Genomic DNA, 20,532 nt, shown 5'->3' with positions numbered 1-20,532 from the left:
TTTTTTTTTAAATCTCCTCTAAACGATGCCTAAAATCTTCCATAAACACTTTAACCTCCCCTCTTCTAAAAACCAAACCAAACCCAATGCACTGTAAAAAGGAAGAGGTTCATTTAACTATAAAAGGAAAAAAAATGAAGGCACATGATTTTAATTCGGCCCCACGATCCTCCAGAAAAATAGATTTTTTTTTGTTTGTGTGTGTCTGTGTGTTCGTGAGTGTGTACACGTGTTTTTGAAGTATGAAGCCCATTGGACAGTTACCAAGGGAAGCTAGAAAAGACAGCGAGAGAGATTTTGAGACAGAGAAGAAAGGAGTAGGGTGGGGTGGGGGAGGGAACCCTCTCTTCAGCTTTTTGTCACTGACATCTCAAGAGTTTGCTGCTTTAGGGTCCAGAAAAGAATGATCTCTCTTGGTCTGGAAAGTGCCCCAGTTACAAATATCTCCAGTTAATCATGTTACAGCTTTTGGTGGTTCCCTTTTCCCTTCCCTCCAGCCAAATGATTTTTAAAAAATATCACAGTTTTTAAAAATTATTTTTTCAATGTTGAAAAAATATGGAAAAGCTATTGAACAGCCTCAGGAAACACTGCCTCTCCATCTTCACAGTGAGCAGATGGATGGACAATCCACAAAGTCAAAGAGGAGGTGGGCGGGCAGGCTGCAAGGGGCCTGTGCTGAGTGGTCCCTTGCTTTACCTCCTGTGGGCCAGGCCTTCACAGAACCCGGAGCCGGGTTTTCTACTTGGTTCCCGTCCCCTTCCACCATCGGAACGTGGGCTGCTGAGAAGGCAGAGCCGTCGGACTGCAAGGTCTGAGAAGCCGAAGGTGAAGGTGACAGAGCAGCCCAACCAGGCACTGTTAGCTGTGTGTGCTCTCGGCAGCCTTCCTCTGGGTGGAGAAGCTCGGCTGCCCTGGGAAGGCTGAAGTCCCACTCCCATTTCACTTCAGGAGACCTCACCGCCTCAGGCCTCTCCGCAGAGCTGGCCCCAGGTTCCTAAGAAGGCAATGATCCAATATAGAGAGGCAGAGCCAACCGGCTGTGGTATACAAAAAAGGGGCTATGGACAGTGGGATTTCAGAAACAAATTTAACTTTGGTTTTCCGACTTTTTCAGACCATAAAAATTAAAGCAGGGCTTTGGAGGCTTCTGTCATCTGAGAGCTGTTATGTTTTCCTCATTTGGCAAGGCTAAGGCAGGGGGGAGAGAAAAGGGGTTTCCCATAACTGGTTGAAGACACAGGGTGGTAAAAATGCGTCCACACTTAAACTCACAGTCCAGTGTTTTTGACATTTCATAAATAGCTTTTTCTCTAAAAAAAGAATAAAACAAGAACAATCCCTTTACTTACTCATCTGAAACAAAATAAACAGCAGTGGGTACAAACTTCTTGTAACAATTACAAAAAACAACAATATAATCCCAACTTTTAACACGCATCTTGAATCAGTTATTATTTTTTAACCTCAAAACTGCAGCATATCCTTAAGGGCAAACTTTTCGATTAGTTTTTTTCTTTTTTTCTTTTTTTAAATAATGTCTTCACCAAAAAAACAGTCTTGTACCAATAAAATGCATTCAAAAATAGAAAATATTACACAACAAAAATATGTATCCTTCCTTTCCAAAAAAGATTCTTCACAAAAAAATGTAGAAAAAATTCCAACAATTTTTTCCTTCTCCTAAACATTAACTTTCAGTCTAGGGCACAATTATTTATTGATTTAAATGTCTGTTTTTGCATAAGATATGGAAGATGCAAAACTTTACTGTATTAGGATTGTGAAGTTACATCCATTCCCACCCCATTCTAAAACAGAACAAAACTAGAAAAACCCAGCAAATATTTAAGCAAATAATGAGCCAGTTGGCTAAGAGAAGTAACCTGTGCCTGAGCTCGCACTGTGCGTCCGTGTGCGGCGACGGGCCTTGTACTAGGCGCTGCTGGAGAAGGGAACAGGCTGGATTCAAGTGCTTTCTTAGCACGCACCTATTTCAGTGAACCACTTACGGGCTTCCATGATGTGGGACTGTACTGGTAAGCCTCAGAGAACCATGTGAATTAGCATGGGGACCAACCAAGCACTGACACACGCACATGTGTGCACTGGATACAGACATCTTTACAAACCCTTCTCAAGCAGCGTGTGTGTGTATGTGTGTGTGTGTTGCTTAGACACGTGATAAAAGTAACCCAGAGCTCCAGTGGCATAAGGAGGGTCGGAGTCACTCCTTCCTTTATCTTCTCCACATGCAGCTTGTTTGGTTCTCACTGGAATAAAGTCAGGATCTCTCCTCAGAAAGGAGCAGCCTGCTTTCTCCACATACTGTGAACTCAGCTTCCTCTGATAGTTTTCTGCACTGTAGCTTACATCATGCTTTTCTTACTTGATAGTATTTATCTCTCATGTGAGATATAGCTTATATGTATATTTCATAAGCATAGACTGTTTTCTGTGGCTTTTGTCTTTGTGTGTTGCTTACTTATTTGCTTGCTGGTTTTTTCTTTGGGGTTTTGTTTTGTTTCTGATTTTTAAACAGTGAAATGTGTCCAATTTTATTTCCAGTGCATTAAACAAAATTTAAATTAAAAGAAGAAATAAAACTTTCCCCTCATTCTTCCAAAGGAAATGACTGATAAAAGTACAATAAAATCAGGCATTACCCCCCCCCAAAGCATCATGTGCAACCTCAATTACATCAAAGAAAACAGACAAACAAGGTTTGTAGAACATAAGCATGAAGAAGTCAAGATAATATAATCCCAGCTATGGTGTGACTGGCAAGCACTGGTTAAAAACAGGTAAGGCTACTCTTAGATTAGATTTCTAACAACACAGTTAACCACTGCTCTTCATCCTTACTCACTAGATTCTTTATATGTTTAAAATGAGCAAATTTGTTTTTATATTTTTGGTCTACAGTAGAATACATATTAACAATATAATAAAAAGATATTTAAGTAACAGGTTGGTACTGCATCCATGTGGGGAAATAGAAAAAGAGCACTCAACTAGACATAGCAAATGGACTCTATCTTTATAAAAATAATAATAAATGTAATAGAAATTATATTCAGGGTAACAGTAAATTGGAAACAAGTGTAGAAAGTTCTAATTCGGATAATACAGACTTCTTACAAGCTATACCCTAGAATTGCAGCCTCCAAATCTTTCCCATGAGTCTACGTTTCCACTCTCACTCAAGATTCAAATGGAAATGAAAACAAAATGAACACAAAGATGACAGATGTTTGAGCCAGCCAAAACTTCCAAGTTATCAGAACTGATGATCAAGATCAAATAGATACCACTTGGGAAACTGTTCAACCATAGGGAGTTGCTAATAGTATTTGCTTGGTTTTAATTTTGGAAGAGCTACCATCCTACTGAAAAAGAGAGAAACCAAGGAATCAAATAGTTCTTCTGGTGATATATCTGAGATGAAGTAAAATTCTGGTGGAGAGGACATGGTGACAAGGCAGGAAAGAGAAGAGAGAAGAAGCAGGTAAACTTCGGGCACTACCTTCATCTGGTACTGAAAACACGGTGGCTTCATTTTGTTTCTAAGCATCCTTTTGGATGAGCTATAAATTCAGACTCACTGGCTTCCATACAGGCTGGGTAGGTCTAGTTTGTCTCTCCAACACTCACTGCTGTCCACCATTGATGAGGCAGAGAAGGCAAGCAAAGTACAGGCAAAGGCTCTTAACTAGCTATCCCTAGCCAATGACTGACTGATGAACTTATGGTTTAGTGTTGGAGGAAAAACAAATAAAAAGAATTGTTATGGGTTAGATTTGGTAATAACAAATGTGAAGTTTCCTTTCATAGGAGAAAGAGAAGGAAGAGAGAAGGGAAGGAAGGGAAGGAGAGAAGATGTAGTAGTGAAGGGGATATGTTAGAACACATTGCTTTGGGTTTCTTTTAACTTTGAGTTGTCCTTATTTATTTTTTTTCTCATTCTCTCATTAAAGGAGAGCTTAGAATCTAGTGCAAATATCTTCAAATCACAGCATTTCAGGGGCAATCAATATCCTATCCCTTCATCCCTCAGACCTCTTCAGAAGATGGGGCAATGATCCAGAAAAGCATAACTTGCTACATCAAGAAAGGCACTATCACAACAGATCTGCTTCCATGGAGTTCCCTTGCTATGGCATGAACATTTCAGCCACAAGTCCCACAACACTGTAGCTTCTCGGTATTTGAGTCCACTGGGCTCTTGTTTACATCTCCACATGCCACTGTCATTGGCCCTGGACACACAGAGCCCTGCTTTGCTCTTGTTTCTTGCGTACTGCCAAAGGACTCTCTCACTAATGATCCTTGCTTGGTTCTAAATTATTTAGCTCACTTTTTTCCATGGGAATTCCTTTCTCTTCACAAGCCTCCAGGTTACAGCTGTATTTTACACAGTTTACAGTGCCAAGTAGTACTGTATATTTTTTAACCTTTTGACTAACTCCCAAGTCATAGAGACTGTTGAGTAGCCCCTCCGTTCTCATGATCTAAATTACAACTGTCAACAGAAGGAGGGTGTCCTCGCTGACCACTGAAAGCATCCCCAGGCCTGTTATGGTACTTTTGCCTGGGACAGAGGAGGCTGGGATCTGGAGAGGAAAATCTTTGGTGACAGACTGGAGTGGATATCCAAGTCTCAAGAAAAACTTGTCCCCCAAAGTCTCAAGAAAGGTATCCAAGAATAGTCAATGTGAGGATATTCTAAAAGGCCAATTATTTCTTCTCATAGCTTTGGTTGGGTGTCTCCATGTCCTCTTAGTGCTTTCCCATTATGCATTCTAAGTATGTTAAGATCTTTTTTTTTGAATTCTTACTTGAAATACAGGTGATGCTTTGAGTGCCTAAGGGGCTGCCTAAGTGAGTTTGGAATGCTCTATGTGGGGTTTAACTAGCAAGGCTGACACTTCTGTCTATGTAAGAAGAAACTTTTGACTTGGAAAGGTAGACTGGGATGGATGATAGGGAGGAAGGAGAAAGTGACTCAACTGGGAGTTTTCCAAACTAATGCCCTTACATGGGGCAGTGTTCAAAGAAACTCAGTATGAGTTGTGGTTCTTGGTGACCACCGTTTGTCAGAAGCTGTCATCCTCAGGCTCCGCACAGTCTATTGCTTGTCCTGTGGTACAAGACCCTCTCGTTAATGGTTACTGAAGAGCTGTCAAATGCCGATTGCTTCTGAGATTTAAAAAGGCAATAATAATAAATTAAAACTTAGGGGGAAATGCAACAACTTTCAACTCTTAGGCACTATCAAGGTCTCTGCTTAAGGATAGTCTAGGATAGAGCAGCTTGTGGATTTGGATGACACCTCCAACCCTTCCTCCAGTTTTCTAGTTGGCCTACCTTGTTTCAGAATAAGCCTTTCACCTCACTGGTTGGCAGTGTTTATTGCACCATTCCCTTACTGTCACCTTACAGTGTCACCACATGCACGGCCTTCCTCTTTGGTTACCCAGATCTACATCTTGCCATGGATAAAAAGGATATCTGAACATGGACACCATGGCCCTCAGGCACACTGAGGTGTGCTGTCGTGAGAGGTGTCATGGCGTCTTATGAGCCAAGATGAAGGCTTTGTGTCAGCCCAGTCAGCTTTCTTATCTTGTGGCTTTTATTGTAAGCTTATTTGGAAACAAAACTGGATACATTTCTTGTGAAATATTCTTCATTTGCTGTACTAAGACACTTCTATACAATAAGAAGCAGGTTTTGTCAGCATAGCAGTTTCTAGACTTCATCAAGAGTTGGCAAAAAATTCCACAGATTCTCTCTGGCTCTGCTCAGACAATAATGGAGATAACCCCTATTCTCTATGATGTTCCCAGTCCCCCAGCTTACGTCTTTCTTCCCTTTCCTAACACACTCTTCTGGCATGAATAAATACATCTCAGTAGTGCAACGCAGTGCCGTTATGCTTAGTGCAAAAAAAAAAAAAAAAAAAAAAAAAATACCACAAGCCAAAAAAAAAGAAAAGAAAAAAGAAAAAGAAAAAGCCCTACTAAAAATGAGTACAGACTCAAAGCTCAACCATCAGCAGCTCTTACTAAAGGGTACCAGTGCAGGAAAGTGGGGACTTGTGTGACTCATCTCTTTTGTGGCTCCTGTTTGTTTCAGCTCAAAGGAGAGACCCACCAGCTTGCACCTCTGTAATATGCTTCCAAACATGGAGCTGGTAGGCAGAAGGGAAGGTCATATCACTGAGCTGCAATCAAGGGGATTAGTTAGAGGAGGAAAAGGGCTACTCAATGCAAAGGTCAGTAGTGCTTTTTCTTCATGGTTTTCTCATGTCAGGTGACTGGTACCAAGGGAGATGAGTACAGAAAGAAAAGCGAGAGTCTTTCTGCTTCCTAAATTTAACAGCCAGCGCTCTTTTTGAGTAGCAGAATCAGCTATTCTTCAAGGTCTACAAGCAGCAGCCACCTTACATGACATCAATAGGCCCGCATTCTGTACTGATCACTTTTCTCTCATGTCATTCCTCTTTGTTTTTTGTTTTGTTTTGTTTTTGCCTGGTTACACAGAGATACAGACATCCATCCACATCCACAGATTGCAAGGCCTCTCTCAAAATGATGGATTCTAAATTGGTACACATAACTGAATGACACTTAAGCAAAACGTAGAACTATTAAATACAAAGTGAATTACTATGCTAAAATGCAGATTCTGCATTGTAACTCTTCTTGTATTATTCAGTTAAAAAACATTTGCAATGGGATTGTTATAGAGCTGAAAATTGATGCGAGTCAGTTTGGTATTCACCACGAGGGTGAATCTGAAGAAGCACTTGGCATGTGGTAATCCTCAAGCATCTGTCTCCAGTGTCTCTGAGCCTCCCTCTGCACATGGGACTCTGCCTGACTGTTCTCATCCCCCCCCCCCCCACACACACACACTGGCATTTCAGGAGAATCAATGTGTACTGTCAGATAGAAAGAAACAAGGCCATTTGGCACTGTGGGGCTTTTAAAAACAAAGCAATTGTAGACTTTCTCTGTCATTGGCTTCTTACCTTCACCTGCTGTGAAGGATGTGGACTACTAGGACTTTCTGTTCAACTGAAAACCACAATTCTTTAACAGTGGTGCAAAATGGATCTTAATTAGATATGCCTAAGCAAATTATTTGTGTACTTTGGCAGGCTCCTCTAGAAACCTGAAGTCTAAATCGGTAGGAGTAAGGATGAAATTTTACTACTTTGGGCATTTCTCCGTTGACTCTACTGCTGACTCCAAGGCAAAATTTGTCCCATGAAGAGCCAAGAGGAGAATAGCTAGTTTTGTTTTTAAAGATCTCCTAGCTGTGAGCTGAGCACTTCAGACCATTGCAAAACCTTATCAAAACACTAGTCGATTTTTGGTTATCTGTATACACACGTTACATGTGCCCTGGAAAACAGATTAGGTCCAGAGCAGTCAATGGTTTCTATCCACTCTTTATCCAAAGTCCTGATAGCATGAAGAGAAGTCATGAATCACAAGAGTACGGTTATATTAATTCTCAAAACCATCAAAAAGAGAGATGGGAAGGAATGACAGGACTGGGGTGAGATCATTCTTTGGTAACCCTGAGAAGAGGTTTTAAGAATGGAGAATTGTATTAGTTTAGTTCAATTGACTTATGTTGTCTTCCCCCTGCTTTCCTTCTGTTCACTTCATTGAAACTGCATTTTCTTCCCAACTTTGAATCAAAAAAGTAAATCATAGCACAAAAGCCAGGTTATAAAAAGGTTGTCAAGCTATTTGTAAGTTAAGCTGAGCTTCACAGAATATTCTTCAGATGAAGTACTATGACCTCCCCTCCCCATTTTTAATTTGGTGTTTTTTCTCTTCTGTTATGCTGGGCATGGACAGGAGAAGCACCCACAGTGTGGAGGAGATTTCCTGCTTAGGTCCACCTCAGCAACAGGGAGGGTTAGGAGTGAAGCACAAGGGCATGCTTCTGTGTGTAAGACCTCATGAGCACAGGCAGCTTAAAATGAAGGACCGGAACCCCTGCTTATGAGAATGGACACATCCGGTGACATTTTATTAATGCTCATTATTTTTCCCTAGGAATTCTGTACTAGATATTCATAAGAAACAGCCCAGTGAAAGAAAGTAAATTTACCCCCAAGAAAGGCCTGAGGAGCCATGCTGACTGCAGCACAGGAGGAGCTGACTCAGCAGCACTCAGTCCCCGTCCTCGGCACAGACCTGTTTGTTTAAGTAAAGAGAGTTTCTTCTTCAAGGAATATTTTCTAACTATTTTACCCTCAACGTGCAGGCAGAATCTCTCTCCTCAAAGCTCTAAGTAACAGCAAAATGAGCCTATGACTTTCATGAGAAAGGACCTCTTGTTGGGAGAGTGAAGAAAAACCTTCACTAAGGGGCAAAAGACTACTGTGGGGCAGGGGACAGTCACCTGATGTGCAGGGACAGAATCAAATCAGAGAATCAAAACATTTTCCTAGTTTGAGAAGACATAAAGGAAAACAATAAAAAAAAATACTAAAATACACATTCCTCCAGTTTCAGATTTCTATGAAGTTATAATTATGTTTAAAACAAGGTTTGCAGATAGCAGACAACTGTTTAGTGTGTAGAAGTACTGTCCCTTTGCTTTACCATGTTTCACTTTCTCTGAAGGAATTGCATCCATACATACCTGTCCTAACGTCCAGTGCAGAAATTAAACTTGTTTGCTACCAGCTTCAATTCCAGAACATTTCCTAATCTACATTCACAAAACTAAAACTACCTAACTATAAAATGAGATGCAGGTTTTCTGAAATATGTTGGGGAGGGGTATGCAGGCTTAAAAAAAAAAAAAAACTAAACAAAACGGGTAAAAGAAGAAAAAAAAATCACTTGCTAATCTCTCAAATGCACACTCCAGCATTTCTGACCACTACTGTGCTGCATTAGTTACTGTTGGGGCTGTCGGTGCTCTTGACAGGTGCCAGCTTGTGAAAACAGGAGGCTCCTGAGCAGTAAGAATTCACACCCTGGAGCCTCTAGAATATTAAACAGGATTTGGACATTCATCTGTGACAAACTTAAGAGGTTGTGGTGAGAAAGCCTGGATCTTAGAGTTGAATCTCTTGGGGACCTTGAAGAAACAATGGCAAGCAGGCAGCCTGGATCAAGTGGATCCAATGAGATCTTTCTGACCCAGACCTCTCCCCTGCCACACTGCACTTGAGATGGCAGACAGTATTTAGTGATTTGAATGAATCTTCTAGGCCTTCAGAAAGCAATGCCAGAGGACAAGGCTTCTTTCAATACAGAATACTTTCAAAAGAGATAGCAAAAGCCTGAAATGAAAAAAGGAAGAGCTCCGAAGGTAAGACTAAGTTGGAGGCCGTGCCAAGCAAAGGTCAATGTCTTTATCAATGTAAACACTGGCCTCAAGACATGGTGACTTACTGAGAGATGTTTGTTTGCCTCAAGAAGGTTTTTGAACTTGCCATTTATCTCACTGCTCTCTGTGCAAATGGATGTTATAAATTGTCTTAAGACAAAAGTTGGATCAAGCCTCAAGCCAAGTGATGCTACATTTTTCATTTTAAGTATGGATTTTGAGTGTCAAGGTAGAGCAGGAAGTAAGTACCTGTGCACTCCAAATTGTCTCAGACTCCATATTCATATGAGCAGAGAGACAATGTGGGATCATAGCAAGTTAGGGCATTGCGCTAAAGGGTTACTGTGAAATGATATTACAAGTATCCCCAAAGGGCTACACCCACAATGCCTTCAATCTTCTTTATTAGTGTTCTGGAGACCAGAAAGTTGTAATTGGAATGAGCTCTAGAACAATGGCCAAATAGCATATTGTGTATTTATAAACTGAGTCCTGAATATCAAATCTAATATAGGATCCAGTCATCCTTATTCTTGTTTTTTAACATACATTATGTTTATGTTGAGGCAATTTTTGTTTATAAAACAAGCACTTGATGAACTTTATAGATCCTCTTATTCCTTAATAAATTATCCTTCAAAGTTTCAGACAAACCAATATTTGGCTTTTCAAAAATGTTAATACATGAAGAAATTCTTTCAAACTTTTCTTACATTGTATTTAAATGAAAAGTGGCTTTTGGCATAAATAGCTACCAAAGTTATTTTGAAATGTTGCCTCTTTCTTCAGATTCTTGTAAATCTAGTATCTGGCAAACATGTCACTGGCTAAATATTAGCACAGGCAGAAATAATCAACATGGGAGGTTTTTTCCTCCCTCAGAAATGGTCTACTGATATCAAGAATCTGAAAACCGTGGTATCAAAAAATAAAAAGATAGAAAAAAGAAAAGAAAATACTTCTCTTTGGTTTAATGTAAAGGTGAGAGGAATTAATGATCTCAACTAGTACAGTTGACATTTAGAACTGTGACTCAAGTCCTCCTACTCTCAAAAGACACTGTCAACCTTTAAAATCTGAAGCTGAAATGAAGACATGTTTCATTCTGCCTACGAGTCCCAAGTTTATGAACTCACTTAAAGAAAGATGCTAAGAAGGGAGGGAGAAGAAAGACATGAACAGTTGGGGGGCTGAATGTAATTTTTTTTTGGGGGGGAAGCACTGAAGAGATGATTGGGTAGCTCAAAATTCCCTTTAAAAAGAAACCAGAAGACATAATGAGAATTTGGCAAAGAAAGGGAAGCCTAAATAATGGAGTTAGGACAGTTTGTCTCATATGGTCACTGAAGGGACAACCTCAGGACCACTTAGTTCACTCTTTTCAGCTGGCATGTCTTTCATTGAAAACAGATGAAATGTAAGTAGTTTCCTACTAGGCTCCAGCTTAGCATCATCAAAGGAGACTAAAGGAAAGTCCTAATGAATGCCAGGCTTCTCAAATGGAAGATGCTAAGGATAGGGTGGGTTGGGGGCAGAGACACACTGAATAGGCACAGCAGAATGTGATGAGACTGGGAGATAATAAGTGATGGAAGACTGAAGGAAAAGTCGTATAGTCACACTGAGAAGCTTAAATATTGGTCCGCCATGGGGGGGGGGGTTATACTTCATTTTGTCCTGAATACAGACAGCGAAGGATGAGATGGGGTTCAGCTGATTTGATTCTGATGTCCAGACTTTTGGTAGAATAGCTGGGGGCAGCTGAACAAAGTTTTTACTTGAAAAGATGACCTGAAAGTGCTTCTGTTAGAAGACAAGCTATTTGGTTTCTGAATGTCCCCTTGGTGGCCTGGCTAAAGAAGAAAGCAAGTAGAGATGCTAAGGGCCAGGTAACCAAGAGCCACCAACTCATGGGGTCTGGAGACTGGAAAATGTCATATATGTTTTTGAGTTCTGTCTGTAAAAAGTTTCCAGAAATGTGGTTTTAGTTTAAAAAGAAATCTCCTGGGGAAATGAATGGTGTATTGCCAAGATGCCTCCAGAGAAATGCTGAAGACCAATGAAAATAATGGCAAGCATACCAACAAGAGAGAGCAAACGGTGAAGGATCAAAACTGAAATCCATTGTTTCGAGATACAGTCGGGAGAGTGAGGCACTTCCCTGTCTTTGCTTCTCACCAAAGCAGCCCTTTGAAATGCAGCTTATGACAGTTGGTCAGATCATGTGACGGAGCTCCGTGGTCTTACTTTTTTTTTTTTTTTAAAGCAAATATAGCCGACGGCAGTCCTAAAGGGGAAGACCACAGACATGTTCGCACTTCCTTTGCTCTTCAGGTGTTGACGGGGCAGCTAAACACGATCACGTGGAATATGCACTTCTTTGTATTAGCCACAGCAAAATAATTTTTTAAAGTTTAAACAGTTTTCACTTTCCTACATGTGCTAAATCTGAGCTTTAAAAAAAAAAATCCTAAAATCTTCTAAAGACAATACTGAAGCTGATAATATAAAAAGCAAACTAGAACCGTAACGGTCATTAAATGAACCAGAGTAACTGCAGCAGGTGGGGATGGGTGATACATGTGAAGAAATATTTCAGTCAACTCATGAGCATTGGCAGAGCCAAAGTTAAAATGAATATACTGTAATATATTTCAATATAGAGTTGTTATATATAATGTGTATGTTCTAGGTTTCAGAAACACTGCAATGTAGTGTATTGTACTTAACTAAGCATACCTAAATAGTAACCATAGTCTTCCACAAAGTCACTAGTACTGTTAATTAAAACAATACAAATAAAAACAAGAAATGAAATTTTTTTCCAGTAATAAGAAATACCTGTGGTTACAGTCACAGACTTCTTTTGGCTACAGAAAGACAATACGCACTTGAAAAAAATAATAAACAAACCAAAAAAAAATATTTGTAACGGTAAGTAGCCTTACTGCCTGGGGGAAGGGGAAATGTCACTAAAACAGAAGATAAAAGAAGGCCCTCTGAATTCGGTAAAGCAGAAATAATCCATATATCACAACAGGTGGGGTACAGGAGAAAGGAACCATCTAGTAAAAGAAGGGCGTGGGACTGAGAAAATTAAATCCAACTGTTTCTAGGTCATCAAGCCATCCAGAGTTACCTATGAGAGCTAAGTCCAGTCATTCAATATACATACTAGAGGAGCATTCTACTTTAATGCCTGACATGGGCAAGCGCCCCTGATTCCCCTCAAGTTATTCCTCTGTTTTCTATTGGTTTGCTAGACTGGTAAACAACCCATCCTCGAAAGACTGGTGAAGGCCACACTGGTTTCAGGAAACACAGCTTGTGAATGACAATGATGTCCTGCAGGGGCAGGGAGCATCAGGGAGCTTCAGTCTGAGAGCAGGATTCCCATGTAGTTCGTGTGTGTGTGTGTGTGTGTGTGTGTGTGTGTGTGTGTGTGTGCACGCTGTGAGCTGAGACTACATGCCTGGAGCTAGACTTTTTCTATGATCTGCAGACCGTGCTCCTTCTCTAAAGCCTCCAAGGTTCCAGAGAGGACAAGAGTGGCCTTTGAGCTCAGGCCACTTCATTTTGGGATGCTTGGGTGCTACCTGCCTGGGTGGGTGCCTCCCCTCTGGGAGTCCTGTGGGGTGTCTTGGATGGCTCCCTCTGCTCCTTGGTTGAAAAATGTGTACTCCACCCTCTTCTGGAGGGAAACAGCCTGTCCCTGTGGGTTTGCTGTGGAGCCAACAAGCTGCCTTTGTTTCTCCCAACTCTGAAATACTACAAAAAGCAACAGAGTGGGCAGGTGACTGCTTCCTGGGAAGAGAGCCATGAGTCTGAGCACAATAGTAGAAGAGGCAACTGTATCTATGCACCAGGAACTCTGCCGGTGTGGGCTTCATTTGAGAGATGCTCGCACACTCAGACGACATAAATACACATAAACATACAAATGTGTGTAGTCGTGTGCTCGCACACGTGTGTGCACACACACACACATTCACCAGTAAATCCACAGAAGTGTAGCATTTGTTCAAGTTTCCCCTTAAAAGGCTATATACAAACTACTGATGGTTGGGCTACTTCCCAATGCTCTAAAGCCTCATCCCAGATACTGATGCACCCAACCAAGGTGACGAAGCAAAAAAGCAGGCATATGCATGGGGTCGGGCCTCTGACTCTACTGGAAATTCCCAAGTCTACATTGTTGTCTCTTTAGAATATGAATGAAGTTTCCTGGTATGGTAGGGGCACCTCACACCATGCATGCACATGTGTAAGGTGCACTCATCTGCAGATATTCTGGCCAGCAGCTGGGACAAACTGGATGGGTTAAGCCACTTTTGTTAATGGCATCTGTGTGCAAATAACTGATGCTTCAGGCTATGACAACTGTTGCAACAGCAGCAGAAACAGATGTCTCCTGTGGGGTTAATTCTTTTCTCTCTGCTGTGGGGGTATAAGAATCTCTTGAAAGTACTGCGAACGGAGAAACCTCTCGATTCGCGAGCGATCCCAGGGGAGCCGACTGTCTTCAGGCACTGCCCATGCTGGGACTTCATGAGGAGGGCTATCTTTCGTCAATGATATGCAGATCATATGCCTCCTCACTAAAGACTTTAAAGTTTTGATTCTGCATTTACACAAAGACCCACAAGGTAAACCAAATGCACTCCAAAACTGAGGTGGAACCAAGTGCAGACTGTAGAAAACCAGATTATATATAAAAAGAAAGCTGTGCGTTGGGATTGTTCTCCCCGTTAAGGAGACATTTAAGACTCATCCAGGCACCTGTGATTGTGTTGAACGGGACTCGCTACTTAGCAACATGCTAATTTCACATTCAGCCTCGACCTACCAATGAGATAGAGTAGACAGGAAATAGCTGCTTCCTGAAAGCAGCCGGTTCCCCTACAAGTTTGGTGCCTCCCCAGGAAGTCACTGTTTCCATGGTCTTCAGGCATGAATAGAGCTTACTTTTGTGACTGTGGAACAGTAAAAAGCAAAAGTTCTTATCCTAGGAGCCTTCCATTTTCTGTAATTTTTTTTTTGTCTGCTTTCCCTCAGGGTTTCTAACTTAAGGCAATAATTCTACAACCTAACGGTTTCTTGTGAAAATTCCTTAGCTGAGTTTACTTCACCTTGGAGCAACAGATGGGGTCTAAAGAACATGGGAGAAGGGCAGCTGTCAGTCCTGTGCTAAGACTCTTGTTTTAGTCTTGGGCCTTTCTACTCCTCCTTCAGTGAGGAGGAGACATGCGGTTCTCAAAAAGAACGTGTGCACTGCCAGCCTTCATCTTTTGTCTCTTCCGCTGAGGGAACGGAAGTCCACAGTGGATGCATACCACTTACTGCTGTGGATTCCATGGTCAAGCAGAAAAGCAGCCTGGGCACAGGGCAGAGCTTGTTTTGGGATGTTCACCCCATGCCACCTAAGAGAACAGTCCTGTTTCCTTATGAAAATACAGAACCGAGGAGGAGGTTGCCATGGTCCCAGCTGGGAAGTTATGTTCAGTCCCAGAAAGGCAGCAGCTGGGTCAGATCAAGCACTCCGTCCCCTCCCAGCAGACTGGGAGTCTGGAGCTGGTAGGCCCTTGGGTAGCTTTGCTTCCCGCACCCCCCCATCCAATTGGGGAGTCTATTGAAATTCTAGTGTCCCCTTTCTTTTGTTTGTCACCAACTCACATGGTTCTGTCTTTAGTGTCCTATTTTTCTTTTCTGTCTTTTTAAAATTTTTCTTTTTTTTTCCCCTGGGGGACAAAATTGGTTATTTAAATAAAAGTTCTTTTCTAGTGAGTAAAGAGGTTTCTTCGAGCCAGAAATCACTCAAAAGAAAGTCTGAGGACCCTACCCATGGAAAAGGCTGGAGGTTTCCCTAAGTACCTCTTGCCAAACTTCCTAGCTTTGTGATTGGATGTTTTCTGGTTTGGTATTGTTGGGTACTGAATACATTGTGCAATTCTTTTGTTCTCTTCCCCAGAGCTTCCATTACCCTGGACTTCAACTCATTACTAAATTAAAGAATTCATTTTGGAGGGTTTCTTTAAGAGTCAAGTCACAGCAGAAAAGGCTCCCTCCCACCCTCTGTTCTCTTCCCACAGGGCACGTCCTGTCGCTCCTGACCTACACCTTTGTGTTCACTTTGCTGCAGCTGCCACACTGGTCACAGCAGAGCCAACCTGATGTGATCCTAGGGGAACCATATACTCCCCACAGCCAGCCCTAACTAATTAAAAGACCCTATCAGCAGCATCGGGGGAAGGCTCAGGAGGGGCATTTCTGCTGTGCATCCCGGCCAGGCCGATCTCACTTTCATCATTGCTCAGCGCAAAGGAGTTGGGATATCTTAGAGGACTGCAATGGGAAAGCAACAAGGAACTGGACTGTTTTACTGGGGACCCGAAAGGTTTTAGGAAGCAGCTCTTCCCTTCTAACTTCTTCACAGAAAGAAACACTGCTTTGGGGCACGGGCAGGACACACACCGCTGTGTGAGAAGGAAGCACACGAAGACAGATCAGGACAGGAAGACTGGCATGAACAGCTTGCCCTTCACTCTTTAGCCTCAGATATACACAGACTCTCCCTGTTCATGGGCCGGAAAGGGTTTTCTTGGTCCTTACATGATATCGCGACGTAAGATAAAGCTTTCTGATTTTTAGAGAAAAAAGGCAAACCCAAGTCTTTCTAAGGCCAAGGCCCCTGTGACCTACTAGAATACGGGGAAGGAATGGTAGGATCTGAGCCAGGGTTACTTACTGCCTTCATTCCTGGCAAACAGAACTGGGATGGGAAAGCCTGCAAAATGACTGTGAGGAAGGTAAATTTACAATGAAAATACTTTGATGAAGATTTTCATTTGAGATTACTGGAGGGGGGGTTCTCAGTTCTTTGCTTTTAATTGTAGAACTGAACATCCATTATTGTCTTTTGGGGGGGTATATTTTACAGTTAGGGGCTCTTTTTTGTACAAATGTTGATATTTAATATAGGAAACACGACCCACCATGCTGAGACACTACTGATGTTTTTAGTGCTAGGGAATTTTATTTTTCATAATTTCTATATAAACGTGTTGAGACAAACATTCCTCAGACTTTTTTTTTTTTATCAAATTTTGTTTAAAAAAATTATTCTAGTATGCTTTTGCGTATCAGCTCTCGTTCCTCAAACTTCTCCTTAGGTCTCCTGTCCGGAACATCTGCCTCCCCCTCTCTCTATATATGTTTTCCTGAATACTACAAAGACCTTTCTTTCTTTTCCAGTTTTAAAAGCAATGACAGCATCCATCATAGAAACTGCAGGACTGGAAACCAAAAACTGAGACACCCCCCCCCCGCGCCCACACCTTGTAGCTATAAGCCAGGGATGGTGCATGGAATCAAGCACCTGCATCTCCTGGAGGAGGTGCAGACAGGCTCTTCTCCTGAACTGTCGGTTACTGGGAAGGCCACCCTTTAAAGGCTGAATATGTGGCAGTGGCCCTATAGATGCTTGAGAGCAGGTTAGTGTCCTCCCAGTTCTAGAGAACAATGTCAAATATTTTAGGCTGTGAGATGTTTGGGAGAAAAAAATACAGTAGGAATGAGCCTAGGGAGGAGGACCTTACCAAGAAATCTTCAGGGATCTTCCCGTTCTCTTTAAAGGAAATATTCCCTTTATTAAGGACAGGATGTGTATCAGGGCTTCCAGTCACCTGTTCTTTTTCTTACATGCTCTACAACAAACATTGGGTTTAATGCAGTTTCTTAGCTTTAATGGCAAAACAGCATTAAGGCAAATGGATCTCTTTCAGAGTTCAGGAGAGGATGGGGAAGTCCAATGGCACCCGATATAAGCTTTACCAGAAACAATATGAATTCTGCCTGCTTTGTTAAGCGTGGAATAGAGACACTATTTAAAATGTACCCCTGACAACAGTGAAAATAACTAAAACTAGGTATGACCTTTTTTCGTTTGTTTTATACAGTGATTTTGTCGTTTTTCCTCCAGATTAAGAAAAAATATCACAATGTCATATTTTTTTTTCCTAATGGGTTAATGACTCATGTTTCAAAATATCAAAATGATTCAGTGATGTAGTTACTTAATGCTCCCTCTATTGGTGGTAAGGTGGCAAGGGTCATACTGACCCTTTCAACAGTAAAACCAGCAGGTGGGTGGGGTGGAGAGGGCCTCTGCATTTCTGAAGCTCATTTTTAAAGCAGGTCACACATGTTCTTGGTTGTCCTCTTAGAAATCATGCTGAGTGATCCTCAGTAGTCAGCTAACCATCCAAATCTACATTACAACTCCTAGCAAAATATCCACTGAATGAAGCACCATAAGACAACTCAGACTGCACAAACATTCCAGTTGCACAAACTACGAAACATCACAAAGAACATTTGGAAAAGATCCAACTTAACCAATTGTCTAAAATGTATGAATAAAACCAATTTAGTCATTACAGAGTTGCTTGCCTTGGAAGATTTTCCCTAGTTTGCTGCATTTTTTTTTTTTGGTAAATAAAATGCTAACAGGAAAATTAGGAGGAAAATTAAATTAAAATGTAGACTAATTTAGAAACAAAAATACCTCTTTTCTTATTTTTTAAAAATGTAGTTCGGTGTTTCTGCATTATTGAAATATTTACTTTTCCTTTTAAGTATGCTAAAACATGCCCAGTCATGAAGCTACTTTGTGAGTATTAGCTAGGTTTAAAAGTTATAGTCTGAGCTGGATTCCTTTAAGACACTGTATATAACTGGAAAATCTTATGATTTCTTGATCAAGACAAAAGAGAGAAATCCCAGCTAGAAAGATTGGTATCTGGGATGACACCAGAGATCCAGGGCCAGTTTTCACTGGATGTTAGCTTGGGAAATTGTTAATAATCAGCTAGAGACATCATCTTTTAGCCCTCTCAGGCATGGAGGGAAGAGTCCAGGGTGACATCTGAAAGGAAGAAAGAGTTTTGGCATCGACGCATTGTGGTCTGTAACAGGTTTCACACAGTGGGAGGGGAGAACTTTGTGGAGTGCTCCTGACTGACCAGAAACAAAACAAACCTCCTCTGTCAAGATCTCTAGACTACTAGTGTTTCATCAAAGAAATAAAAGCAAGGGATTCTAGAATCCGAAGAGCTCAGTGAAGATGTTGGAGAAGTAGGAAATTTGCTAAAGGATCACGTCCCTCCCAGGAGAAAGGACAGGATTCTAGATGGGTCAACGGAAGAGGATTCAGTGGAGCAACTTAAGCCAGAAGTCAAAGATCTACACAGCAAAACACAGCAGCAGTTGAAATTACAGCAGGGGTGGGTGGGCCTCTGAGGCCCTCAGCAACCCAGGCAATACTTAAAATAATAAAAGAACTTAAGAAAAAATATGAAGAAAATATCCTTCCTCTCTTTCAAATATAACTTTAGTTGCCTTTTATTCTTTCTATCTGGAAGCAGTATCGCTAACCTTAACAGTCTTGACTTACCAAAAAATATATATATATATATGTGTGTGTGAGACAAAGTAAATGAGAAGGGATTGGTGGCAGTGTATGCAAAACCAAAATGAGAAAAAAAATTACTTTTAACAATCTCACTTTTTTGTTTTTTTTTTACACAAATACTGTTGTAAATATATTAAAAAAATCAGCATTCTATCTGGTAAACATCACTTTTGCCCCTCTATAAAATTTTGAATTAAAAAAGCATCAAGAACTTTTATTGTTCCCCCCACCCTCCATTTCTCTTTCTTTTTCTCTTCCACAAGAATATATCCTGACACTTTTTTTTTGCAAAGGTTGTTGGAAATAATCCTTCTCTTGTACCTAGAAACATAGGTGCGAATCTGTTACCATTTTCTCTGCATTCCTGCCTTTCTTGAAAGTCCCTCCTGATTGCGCTGAGGCTGAGGCTCAGCGAAGACACTGAATAAATACGATAGCCACTGTTGCTTGTCCAAGTCTTCTGGCTTCTGCTGAAAGGGGAGGGGGATGTGGCGGAGGCGGGCCAGGGTGTGTGGACTGGGCAGAATTGGGGGAGAAGCCTGCCATGCCACTTTTCCTCACACCACTGAGCTCACTGCCCCCTCCCATCCCACAGCCCTTTAATAATGTGGTAGGTGGAAACAGCAGGGCCTTTTCTGGGTTCTCAGCCAGAAGCGATATTACAGTTTTAACTGGTTACTATGAAGTCCAAGTGGCCAGAACTGTGAAATGTCCACTGAAACACTGTGAGCGGTGTACTTACAGACAGCAGGCCTTTTACATCTCCTTATAGACTTTGTAGTGCTCTTCACGAGTGGAAAAACAACTTTGTCTTTTTTTAAACTTTTTTTTAACTTTTTTAAAAGATTTTTTTGTTTTGCTTTTTTTGTGTGTTGTTTTTTGCTTTTTTTTTGTTTTTGTTTTGTTTTTTTTTTGTTTTGTTTTGTTTTTTGTAAAGAAGGGTTGTATTTAGAGGCCAGTAGCTAGAGATCCAACCAGTGGAGCTCTTGAAGCACTACCAGGCCTTAAGGCCACCATCCAAGGGAGACTGGGAAAAGTCTTATTTGCCCGAGCCTCCGGAAATGTAATGTACCAGCAGGCAAAATACAGTTCTTCGTGGAGTAAAAAATGAAACGGAACAAAAACAAAAACAGAAAGTAAAAATGAAACCAAAACATTTCTTAAATTCTAGTGCCATAGCTTTTTGTTTGTTTGTTTGTTTATTTCTTTTGTTGTTTCGTTTGGTTCGTAAGAAAGAGAGAAAGGTATTACTTATCCGTCAGACACATGCATCCTCATGTGGTCGTTGAACTGCTCGATTTGGTCAAACTTTGCTGGGCAGACGGAGCAGACGTAAGTGGTCCCCTCCGTGCAGGCCACCACGCCTGGTGGGCCTGCGCGGGCACCTGGGGGTGTGCCTGCCGGAGGGGTCCCGTTGCTGGCACTGTGCAGGGCCACGTGTCGCTCCAGCAGGGTCTTGTGGGAGAACTTCTTCTTGCAGATGTAGCACTCATAGGACTTCTCCCCGCGGTGCAGGCGCATGTGCACATTGAGGGAGCTCTTCTGGGTGAAGCGCTTGTTGCAGATACTGCACTGGTAGGCTCTCACTCCTGTGTGCGTCACCATGTGCTTGATAAGGTAATCCTTCAAGGAGAAGGAGCGCCAACAGATGCTGCATTGATGGGGCTTCTCACCTGGTGATATGCGAGAGACAGCCA

General features: G+C 41.5%; 1 protein-coding gene across 5 annotated transcripts in view; it reads right to left on the bottom strand.

Moving 5' to 3' along the window:
- The window catches only part of Zbtb20 (zinc finger and BTB domain containing 20), a 140,002-nt gene continuing 119,470 nt past the window's right edge, over positions 1–20,532 (bottom strand). For all 5 annotated transcript variants that reach the window (XM_026786030.1, XM_026786033.1, XM_026786034.1 and 2 more), the window contains one exon: positions 1–20,508. In XM_026786030.1, coding sequence (XP_026641831.1) covers positions 20,087–20,508 — 422 coding nt within the window. In that variant the 3' untranslated portion in view covers positions 1–20,086. The remainder of the gene's footprint in view (positions 20,509–20,532) is intronic.

This window comes from Microtus ochrogaster, chromosome 2, assembly GCF_000317375.1.
Source record: "Microtus ochrogaster isolate Prairie Vole_2 chromosome 2, MicOch1.0, whole genome shotgun sequence".
Classification (NCBI taxonomy): Eukaryota; Metazoa; Chordata; class Mammalia; order Rodentia; family Cricetidae; genus Microtus; species Microtus ochrogaster.
Note: the sequence above shows the minus strand (reverse complement) of the source record. Positions and strands in the feature narration are given on the sequence as shown.